We start from the raw sequence: 12,288 nt of genomic DNA, 5'->3' as shown, positions 1-12,288 counted from the left end.
ATTCATCTACTGCAACAAACTCAAACAAAACATCATGGCTTATCCAGCACGCATTCAAGTCTCGCTTTCTCCTTTATGGCAGTTTCCACACTGACAAAGCTTCTTCGGCTGGTGGGACGACATAAACATTCTGTAATCAGTAAAACAAATGTAAACAAAGTAAATGCAATAAATATGTCATTCATAGATATGTCATTCTAAAGCGTATCTATTGACAGCTTCCAAATTGGGAGTTGAATAGATTGCGAGTGTAATTTTAAAAACGAATAAACATTTAATAAAGGCACAAGTACGCCAAGCCAACGATTCGAAGCTTTGGTTCTGGAAATTAAAGATTTGCAATGATCAACCGATTTTACCCACTTCCTACGAGTGAAAATAATTTGTAATCATGACTCTAATTTACCAAAGAAAATTCGAAAAAAATATTATAGCTAGGTAAAACGGCAGATAAGCTATGAAACGATGATTGGAGATAGCAAAGAATTATCATTTTATTAATTAGTATATGTATTTATGACTATAAAAAATATTACATTTACTCAAGTATAGAAGACTCTAAGTTAATTTACCTCCATTCTGTCTTCTTCTGCAGCAAAACGCTGCTGACGCCTGTCAGCTTTGGCCATAGGCTGTCTACTCTAATCTTTTACTAAAAGTTGCTCAGATAACTCTGAGTAGCGGTCGCTTGAACTTGAAGCCATTTTAAAACTATGTATAACTTAGTAATTGTTGAAACGCGTTGAATCTGTAACGCGTAATGAGAATGAATTCGGAGAATCTTAGGGGAATTAGGAGAATCTTCGAGATCACAGACAACGCGTTTTACGAGTGATAACATTTATTACGGCCTATATAAAAATTTCGCACGCATGATTGGCTAACGAATCGACCTCATATTTATTGCTCGTGGTTTCGTTTCAGATACCTTGCTTGTGACGTCACGAAATAGGCACCCGCTAGAACGTGAGCCTTTTAAAAGAGGGCCTCATTCAAACGCATATATCTCTGGACAGGGTTGGTCTACAAAGACAAAAATGGCATCAAATTGTAGCTGATGTTTTAGCCTTTTATGGGTCCTAATTGACTTTTTTGACGCAACTACATCTTTAACCTGATAATTGGACAAGTAATGACTAATTGAAGTTGAGCAAATTTGGCATTTCACAGCTAAAGGACGAAAAGGGGTGCGTTAATACTTTTGGCCATGACTGTAAATGGTGGGCATAGCGAAGAAGGTCGTGTGTACATCAGGTATTTATTCTACAGTGGTATTCAGGTATTTTATTCTAGAGTGCTCTGTTTCATCGGTGAAAATGAAAATTGCGTAGCCAAAAAAAGAATGATGATTGAATTAAACATCAAGGTTACATTAACAAAATGCTCGTTTTTTTCTGCAAAATCAGATTATTTGGTTCGTTCAAACCAAAAGTTCATCACTATTATTATTTTTCATTGTCAAGGAAAATTACTTTAACTTTAAAGGTTAAGAGCATGCTTTTTCTACACAACCACTATTCACTTTTCGATACGACGAGAAAGCTAAGTAGAATAATTTTTCATTTCAAACAACCCTTTTTTAGGTTTTATCATTTATTAGTAAAGTATAAAAAATAACTATTATTTAAACTTAGAAAGCTAAATTGTATAACTCACTGGGATGGCAGAATATGTTTTCAGGTTTGAAATGCGTTCATTTGATTTTAGTTGTTTTAAATAACATTATTTCAATTGACATACATATTGGTTGATTAATGAGCTCAATTACAACACGTATTTAACTATATTTATAGTTCTAGTAGGCCTACAGCCAAAATGTGATAGCTTGCAAACACTGTTTTTACAATTTCGTAAGTGTGAATAAAACCAGATTAAACAGTTGGGAAGTAACAACCTGAACTGGTTTTTTAAATATGCACTAGCAATATAATATGACCTGTATGGATAGACCCATGCTTTAATACTCAACAATGCGTTTAAAAATTAGATTCAATAGCAATCTATATTAATAAATCCGACTTCTGGTGATTATATTAAATATATTTCTCGCATTCTGAATGTCTCGATAACTAATTCCATTCTAGTAATGCTTTATAGTGGCCACATTCGAACAGTAAGAAGCGAGGAAAATTTTGGCTGCAAAGACTTGATTCAATGGCATAATCTCACAATCCACTCGCATTAACTACCGATAAGGGTACTACGCTAACTGAAACTACAAGGTGACTGGCAGATAAAACTAATGTAATATAATCATACCTGCCAACTCTCACGCATTGGGCGTGAGACTCACGCAATCACCCCAAAGAAAAAATGAAAATGCGTGAGATTTTTGCCCCAATTTCCACAATTTTATATATACTATCGTTGATACATCAATTGCCCCAAAACCAAATCTCACGCATTGCCCCACTCTTGGGTTGGCAGGTCTGAATATAATGTATTATAAAAATGATGCTTCTGGAGTTGGTTGATACCCTCATATCAGACTAGCAGCTAATTAAATTAACATAACGTTACATTCCACATACAACAGAGAAATATTGGAATAAACTTTAGCATCAACCGTGCCGATAGAAGAAGCAACCACTACCAGAGGAAAGGCATAGGCTGGACCGCTAAACTGCCGTAAACTACTGCGCGCCCAGCGGCAGACGATGGAGTGCTGAGCCTATGGTCGGTGTGCATTACCGCATTTCGAGTCCTGCGTTTGCCGCTGATCGATCTCACTGATTGGACCAAGTACAATGTCAAGGCAGATATTATCCAATTACTAAGCGCTGCTGCTTCCTCTCTTATTGCCTAGGCTTTGCACTCTACTTCCTACTCTTTTAATTTTACAGTTTAATTTGCTTTCATCACATATAAGGTGCGTATTGAACTATACCTTCTAAACAAAAAATGGTATAGGTAACCGTATTATAATAAATTCTACGTATATGTAAAGATATTCTTTGTTCATTTGCCTAGTTGTAGGCTGATTGCGACATTTGATAGTAATCAATATGTCCTACGCATCTTTAACGCCTTGCGATGTTATGAGTTTCAAAGATTCATATTTGATTGTTAGTTAGTTCATTGTAACTAATTACTTCTAAAGAGACCTATTGGGTCATATATCTTGATCTCAAGCGCAACACATCAACAGCAAGTTTGAGAAATTACATTTTTACGAGCCTAATTGCAACATTTACCGATACCATTTAGTTAATTGTAACATATCGTAAGAATGTGCGTCTAGTCTTTTGTAAGCAACACATTTTTATACTAATTACTAGTATACACGTTTATAACTTTCAAGTGGAAAATACATTGGAAGAAAACTTCCTTTGTCCTGTTTCATCAGTGAAGCCGAATAGCAGAGCAACTGGTCCCATATCTCTTGGAAATCTTTGCCATACCAAAATTTGAGTTACAAGACCACTAAACTGCTGCCTAATTAGTTGCATAATACAAGTTGCATCTATGATTGCAACTTGATTCAATTATTGTAAAATTGCATTGATGCACAATGATGGATGCGCTGACAACAAGAACAAACTCTCGGCACTAAATCCAAGAAAAGTATAAGCTGTAAGTTAACAGTTGCAACGGAAAAACATTATATTTAGGTAGTCACTGAGCAAAACATTGAAGATCTGAGTCTAACTAAAATAATTTTCAACTAGCAACTACTTTTCATGATTGCATTTAACACACGAAAATGATGGATATGGGTTTTTAGCTGATTTGCTGATAAGCATTTTTAGGATGGTTAAAAAGTTTCTCATCATAGATCTAACTCTAACCCAAGGCTGTTTAAATCATTGGAAGGACTTACTTCTTTGCGATAATAACAGTGAAATATATTTTATATTCTTAAATAACATTATCAGTATTGTGGGAAATATATTCAGTTTCTTCTTATCAGCTTTCTCTTTTTATGCATGATTTATGTATTAATTCCTACACAAATAACAGATGAAGCACAAGTACTTTTTCAGCTATTGGTGTCAAGCTTAATGGTCCAAAAAAGTGTCCTGGTTATCAAGCTATCTTTCATTGAAAATATTGTTGAACCACAAATGCATTAAAAATCTCGATAACAGTAGTGTAATATACAATGTTAACTAGAAGTGTTTAAGTAGCCAGAAGTATTAACATCATCCTCTCCATCTCTTTGTAACATTGTTTGGGTTTTTTTTCCTTTACAGCCACTCTGTGCCACTTAGACCTTACAATATACATATCAAATAATTCTACAGTAGGTCTTCTCTCAGTTGAAAATATTCACCTAAAACAAAAACTATCACAGCAGTCTGTGGTGCATGTTAAACAGACTATGTCTGACCATTGAAAATTATTAGTTAGTCATACTCATGCATAATTTCTTTTTTTACAGTAGGGGAACACATAACATATCTGGTTGTGGGATCATTGTATAATTAGAAAGAGTTTTAGTAGAACAAATTCAGTATGCATCTAAGGTGTGTTCACATTGAATTGTCTGAAAAATGGCTAAACAGTTTGAAGAAAGTGAAAGAGCTGTAAATGTGCATCTTCACAATCAAGGGTTATTTTGTCCTGTCTGTTTAGCAATGGATTTGTAACCTGTCTCTTGCTTGTGAAGGTGCACAATCATAACTTTCTTTTACTTTCTTCAAGAGGTTTAGCCATTTTCGCAGTGAAAATTTTTGTGCGAAAACGCCTCAAATGCGCATTGAATTCATACTACTCAAAATCTTGTCAGTTATAAAATAATTCCATGATGTTATGTCCTCCCTTATGTTAAACATATAAAGAATATTTATCTAACTAGATTATTAGATGTCATTACGCACGGGCATAAATTACTAATAATTTTCAATAATCATAGTCTGGTTTTACATGCCCTCAGAGAGTACTGTGGTTTTTATTGTAGATAAATGATTTTAAATCATACAAAATCTTCTGAGGAATAGTTTTATACATATATTGTCTGGTCCAAGTGGCACAGAATGGTGGTAAAAAGCAAAACTCAAATTATGTCACAAAATAATGAAGAGAGGAATGTGTTAATACTATTGTTCAGAACAGTAAAGCAAATGGCCATAAGCTATACATAAACCGAATCGACTGTAAAATCTATTTTAATGCCATGGCGCTGGTTTTTTCAACCCATCTCCTACAGTGGCATTTTGTTAGAGGTGACACTCAAATAGAGAGTAACGCTGTATTTTTCGACCAGCGCGTCAGAGTTTTGGGAAGATAGATTTATTGCCTTCACATGCAAAGTGATACTAATGTTGCATATATTTTGCACTATCCTTTGGGTGGGGCGTCATAAATGCAGTGGGCCTTAGTATTTTTGCTAAACCGTTTTTCATATACCTTACGTCGAAATATCAGACCGAGTTAAATAAGGAACTACTTTGACTAACATAACATTAGCCTGATACAATTATTAATTATTTTGATGGTGTCACTTTCAAAGTTTTAAAGAAAAGTCGTCAAACTTTGGTTTTAGAAAACAGGCTTTGATGCGCATAACAATCGATGCTATTATGCCGTATGGTGTTCCTGAAGAGTAATCTTATCGTTCATCAAATGCTTTAAAGTCTTCAGGTCAAATTGTAAACCACATTATGGATGATTCTGAAGACAATGGATTGGATTTAGACCTTACTGGCTTCGAATCCGAGTGTGGTTTTGATGATCGAAACTATCGATCTCAGGTACAACGTCAGTAAAACCATGGCAACCACTGCAGTAACAACGAAAGGATTAATTGTTATTGGAGTAACCAAGACGTTACTAGTACTATGTTATGTAAACTTATGTATTGATCACTTTTTGTTATGGGCTCATAAAGATCAAAGAATGTCAAAGTGACTGTCAATTAGAGGTGGCGTTCAATTAAAGGGTGGCGCTGTGATTTTTCAACTCTTCTCCTGTGATGGCTTCTATTAGGAGTGGCATTCAAATAAAAGTGGTGTTTCAAATACAGGTTTTACGGTATATTGTTTGCCATGACTTTTGTCATGTGAGTTCCAAACCCAAAATGAAGTTGTTAAAAAAAGGAGAAAACTTCCGTGTTAAGTTTCCGTGCCTTAAAGACATTTCTAAGATAAGTTCATGAGAAAAATTCTAATCTCATTTAGTCTAGTTGCTACCAAAGCTTTAGTTTGTAAACAGTAAAAACATGCTACTGTGATACTTCAATTTCTTTTTTTGGCGCTTTTGTAGATGATTTGAAGGACAATCCAGCTTTTGAATTTTTACATATCTTCGCATTTCAAAGGGTAAGTTACTGGGTTGCTCAAGTGTTTGGAGCTATCGGTATATTATCTGCTAATATATGATGCTGTCTTTCCTACTTTACTATTAATACTCTGTGTGTGCTCAGCATCAGACAGAAATATTATTTAGGTTCTTGTAATAGTTCCTAAAAGCAAGACTTGTTGTATGGACCAATTTTTTTTTGTAGGTTGAGCTAGTTGCCCATCTCGTAAACATGTCGAAGATAGATTTGGGGATAAAAAAGAAGGTATTTCGGATGAAGGAGCTTGCAGCTCAGGGCATCGGAAAGTGAGTTTTGATACTTTCAGCCATATATAAGTCATTGTTAGTCACTGGTCCTGACCAAAATGGATCTTCCTTTTCTAAAAGTCAGCTGATCATTGCCACCTCATAATATCAGCTCTTAATTGGCTACATGTTGTCTCATTCTATCTAGCACTGAAGTAGTAACCGTAGTGGTCGGTAGTATTGATTTGAGAATTTGACATGGCTACTTAAAGAGCTCATTAATCAATCAATCTTCATTTGTGCGTTTATATTGGACTCTTTTTATCATTTAGTGTTATCATTTATGAAAAAAAACTATTTAAAATGCCTAATCATTATTTCTATTGTTTTGGAATGTTATATCAACTTTCTGGTAATTACCGGATCGATATTTTAAAATTGACTTTCGATCAATCTTTAATTTTTTTACCACAGCTTTTATTGAGTTTCGTCAGCATAACATAGGTCAATGGCTATATTTTTACCAATCCTTTGATGAATGAACCATATGTCGATCAAGTAGCCAAAAGTGCATATTAAGTTACAAGACAGCACGCCTTAAATATGCATTAGAATTACGCCCACACAGTATTCCTATACTCTAATTCCCCAACTTGTAAGTGCACTCAGTTTCGAACAGCTGTCTAGCTTCGTTGCAATGGTAATCATTTTTTTCTTTCTTTTAAGTCATTATCAAACTTAGGAACTATGGCTAACGAATTAGTTATATTTGATTATTTGTAGTTATATACAGTATGTATAATAAATTAAAGTTCATAGTAAATATATTAAACCCTAAAATGCACAATAAACGTGCACTTACGCTTTCTTTTTGCTAATTTTTGTTTCACTCACGCTATACTGAGCATTTACAAAACACAAAGAATGCGAAACAGAGAGAGAGCAAGCATCTTACATCTTTCAGGCGTTGTGGGAGGGATTTCAGCGAATGGCATATTGGTAGCTTTGTTATTGCAACATATTCAGCACTCTGATTGCTAAATTTGAATTTTCAGAGAAATTTTTGTTGATATCATATGGCAAAAAAATGTTGTATAGCTTGGGCGAAAAAACATCGTGCTCCACATCGTAAGGCGAAAAACTGTATTGTAGGGACATCGTAATCCAGGGGTGCACTGTATAGTACGTATTTAGTATTCATTGTAGCAACCCTTGAAATGACAGCTTGTACTTTTTTTTATTTCGTCTTAAAATATGAGCAGTGTAACATTTGAGACCACCTGAACCACATATGTACATCACTGAAAAGCACTGGTTTCTAATACAATATTCCCATGATTTAGTTGTTTGTGATCAGTCTCCCTTTCTAATGTTGTCATTTACTGGAAGCATTCACTCTAATAGCTTCTTAAGCATCAGCTGGGCACGCGGATCAAATGCATCGTTTGTGTAGCTAACATGTTGCCAATGGATCGTTGACTGTTAATGACATCTCACATGTAAACGGGTGTGTTCTTCTTCTTTGGTCAAGAAGAAACGGATGCATCTCTGATTGGATAGGAGAGAGTTGATTCCCAATATAAAAAATTTCAATTTCATATCTTGTGCAATTGACTTTTTTGCAACTTGCTTTTGAACGAGGTTGGTTGATCTTCTCACGAACAATTATCTGTATCTAATTAAATTGATAATGGAAATATGATGGACTCTGGTTTCTATTGAAACTGCTCACGACAAATTTTCGGATAATTCTATTGAAAGCAGGGTTGGTTTGATATATATCGCTTGATATAATTATATCGATATATATCGCCGATAGATATGTTATTTTTGGGTCAAAAAAAATCGATATTTTTGAAAAATAACCATTTTATCATTCCGTTTTCACCGTACAACTATTTCTAACAGTCTAAAAATGCTAAATAACACCTAAAATCATCAAATACTTGCATAAGGGCCTATTAGGCTTACCCAACACAGACAAACAAAGACAGCCAGACCAAGGCGGTGGGTGACATTGGCTAGACCAATTATTTAGTGTTTGAGTTGAGAAGAGTTTTTCAAATCTAAATTGTATTCCTTCATCCCAGCACTATCTCCCCGAACCTGATTATCTCAAACGTTTAAACTGTTATATTTTATTGCCTTATTGGAAGACCAGCTTGCTGAAAACCCTTCGAACTTCATACTCCATGATTTTGAATTGAACAATCTGACACCCAGAAACAGAATTGTAAGCGCTTTACACTGACTCACTGAGATGACAGAGTAACCCATCTAATCATTTTCTGTAAAAATCTTTCAATGAATAGCTTCAGAGGATTCTGGCTCAGTATAAAATCTATAAATATGACGATATAACTCTGACTGCTAGTGTTGAGTGTGTGTTCTCATCACGTGGACTGGTTCACAGCAAGTTGAGAAATCTGTCGGTGTGGTGAAGGCTGGCAAGCTGGTGTTTGTTTACAATTTTATACCAAACTAGACAAGAGTAGGACATTAGAACATGCATGGACTATCATAGTGTGTATTTACTATTTTCACTATTTTGTTTGCACTTTGCATTCATGTCATGATTTTCAATCCAATGTTTGACAAAAATTTTCATATTTATAAATATTATTATTATACTAGGCCTACAATAAATCAAGTTTTTGGTATTAAACATTGCTGATTGGTCCCATACAACCTATAAAATACATCAATCACAATGTAAACACCATACAAGTTCAACCTAGCTTCAATTTTTTTTTCAAAAATGTCATTTGTTTCAAAAATATCATAAATATCAATAAATATCATGATATATCAGAGATATGTTATTTTTAAAAATATCGATATTTTTGCCAACCCTGATTGAAAGCGAAATATTTTTGTTGTTGTTTAGTTTATTACATAAACTTAAAAATTTCTTTTGCATTTAAATGATTTTCGCTGTAGCGGTTTTGCTTGAGCAAAAGTGTACTAGCGCGAATAGCTGTATAAATGACATTGCCATTACAAATCATTGATTATCCATTAGAAAAATCGATGTACCCTAGGACACTTATATTTTGCTAGTATTTAGTTTCGTGAGTAGCATACAGAGTAAAATTTCGCAGCAACTTAATTTCGCAGCTCTGATGAGTGCGAAAATATAGTGATGTGAAAATAAATGCAGTAGAACAAACATAATTAGATTCCTCAGGTTCAGTTTACCGATAAAAAAAATTTCAATTTGCGACTAGTTTGTAATTGTGAACGGATTGTTTGTAGAATGGTGTAACCAAGGTCGATAATGCAATTTGATCGCTTGCTGCCATTTGTTTCTTGGACTATCAACAGGCCCGCATTCCTTGGGGCGGCTGGCCGGCTGAGCCGCCTCAACTTTTTGGGAATTTTTCACGGCTATGTACAGTCCAACTCGGATAACTCGCCCTCGGATAAAATGCAACATCTCATCTCAAACACAAGGTTAACTCGAACGAATTTGTTTGGTCAGTTCCAACGCAATGATCAATTGCTTCAGATAACTCGACCTCAACATCATTTATTCGAAAAGTTATTTGCTCAACGGCCATGGACACGGTTTTTATCGCTGTAGAATACTACTTCATTCCAAGCCATAGAGACAAACATCAACTTTTAGTAGTTCTTGGGCATCATTATTATCATCATCAGTGGCAAAATACTCTTGTTAACTACTTTTATAAAGGTTTGCAAAATATCAAGTTTTACCAAACGTCCGCTTGGCCATGTCCCATCGAAAGCGTAAAAACCCTTCGAATGAACTTAAAATAAAATTCGCGAAATTGATCTTTGTTAAAACGCTCAAAAAAAAGATGTCTCTTTCTGAGCATTTTAACTGCGGTCAAGTTTTGCCTATTTTAATTTAAAAACGTCTCGTCAGTCACATCACCTAAAACAAATCTCAAAAAATAGAAAAATGTTGATACTTTCCGATAAAAATTTTTAAAACTTCATACGAGAGGCTCAGCTGGAGGCCCTACATGAGAGAAACCTGTTGGGGACTTGCACCGCCCCCTCCACACCCTAGTTGTTTATAACTAGTCGCCTAACATTAGCCGCCCCAACTTGCAACCAGTGAATACAGGCCTGACTATCAATGAACAAAGCTATTTAATTTCGCGTTTTCACTCGTTCGTTATGATAGTTTAGTTTCGCACATGAAATTTTCGCGATAGGATGACTCCGCGAAAATGCGAAAGTTAGATAAGGCGAATACATAAGTGTCCTAGGGTACATGTAGATACTTTAATGTTTATAATGGAAAGTCCAGCAAGGTTGTCATTCGCTTCGACTACCAAAGGCCCCAAGACTGATTTTTATTGGTCAATCTATGTTTTAACACATTTCATCATTTTTAGTGTTTATGTTTAGACACACCAGGCATGTGTTATGCATTTTCTATGAACTCTATCTGTATTTATAGCCAATATTTTACAAAAATAAAAAATCTCAAGTAAAATCAACTGCCATCTCGCATATGTTTAATTCTTTTGATGAAACAATTTTATGACCCCTCAATTCTCCACTAGTGCTGGGTTTCCATGTGCTGAAGTCGCTATTCCTTTAAAAAATGTTGCTGACAGTTTTCTTTATAGTTACAGAAATGATACAAACCAAATATCATAAATTCTATTTGATTGTCACACTGAAACTTAACCGGAGCGTTTTAACTGCGGCGATCAAATTTTGTTGATTTAATCTCAAAACATCCTGGCAGTCATGTCACCTTTAATCTAGAAACATCCTGGCAGTCATGTCACCGCAAACATAAAAAACAATCGCAAATGATAGAAAAATACTGATACTTTCTGATAACATCACTAGGATTTTATGCAAGTCCATCTTTAAAGTCCTCTGGCTTTATTCGTGTTTATCTAAATTCTGTTGTTTGCCAACAAACAAGGTTGTGCTGCTTGTGCATCGTCTCCTATTTATCCAATTTTGTTTGAAATCGCTCCGACATCTACTACCTATTTTCAACTATACAGAACTAGACAAGTGTACGCTACACGTGTCCCTGAACGCTTGAGGGCATCTTCTAATTACTATCTTGATTATTTCTGCTCGTTGCTAGCCTGCGCAGCATGCTGCCTGCACTTCCTACCCAGACATGCATGCTTAGCAGGATTGGAGACTAGACTAAAATAATTGCCGGTTACGTAGTGTGTGATAAGGAGAACTCGGCATTGGGAAGTTGATGTTAAGTTAGCTAACGAGAAAACACATTTTAGACAAGGTTCTTTATCGAGTTGATGGCCCCATAAACACTGGGAGACTAGATAGGACCATTCCTGTCGAAAAATCTGGAGAATTTTCTAGATCTTTTGAAATTATGGCACTACAGGGAAAGCTATTGAAAGATCGTTAGTTTCTTGTTGGTAATTAGAACCTATCCCCTTTTCTTGCCTCCCATGTGGCTGGACAAAAATCTATGGGGTATAAGCTTTATGAAGAGCTAACTATTTGAGTTAACGCAATAGGTATTTATGCTGTCTTGTTAGACCACAAGAGGATGATAATTGCTGTTGGCTCAAGGCTGAAGCCTGGTTCCCATATACGGCGCAAGCACCTGCGACAACACCGCAGGGCTATCAGCAGTGAAATGTGAACCTAGCATCGAGCACCAAGGGTAGTTGCCGGCGGTCAATGCAAGAGTTCTGCGCTGTTCAACTTTGGCGAAGAGTCGCAGGCAAAACCTTCCCGAAATGCACTGTGCAGGTGAAGGTCAGCATTTTCGAAATGGCATTGCGAGCGAACATTTTTATGCGATTAATAGCGATGCAGCTTTATGTG

The 12,288-nt window shown here is 35.5% G+C and overlaps 1 protein-coding gene across 2 annotated transcripts in view; it reads left to right on the top strand.

Annotated features, from left to right (window-relative positions):
- The first annotated feature begins 2,791 nt into the window (after positions 1-2,791).
- The window catches only part of LOC137392824 (rho GTPase-activating protein 17-like), a 40,794-nt gene continuing 31,297 nt past the window's right edge, over positions 2,792-12,288 (top strand). Inside the window, exons 1-3 of one of the 2 annotated variants that reach the window (XM_068079154.1) lie at positions 2,792-2,869; positions 6,205-6,260; positions 6,446-6,546. In XM_068079154.1, the coding sequence (XP_067935255.1) occupies positions 6,473-6,546 (74 nt within the window). In that variant the 5' untranslated portion in view covers positions 2,792-2,869; positions 6,205-6,260; positions 6,446-6,472. The remainder of the gene's footprint in view (positions 2,870-6,204; positions 6,261-6,445; positions 6,547-12,288) is intronic. The other variant, XM_068079155.1, reaches the window with a different exon arrangement.

The sequence above is a fragment of the Watersipora subatra genome, chromosome 4 (genome assembly GCF_963576615.1).
Source record: "Watersipora subatra chromosome 4, tzWatSuba1.1, whole genome shotgun sequence".
Taxonomy (NCBI): Eukaryota; Metazoa; Bryozoa; class Gymnolaemata; order Cheilostomatida; family Watersiporidae; genus Watersipora; species Watersipora subatra.
Note: the sequence above shows the minus strand (reverse complement) of the source record. Positions and strands in the feature narration are given on the sequence as shown.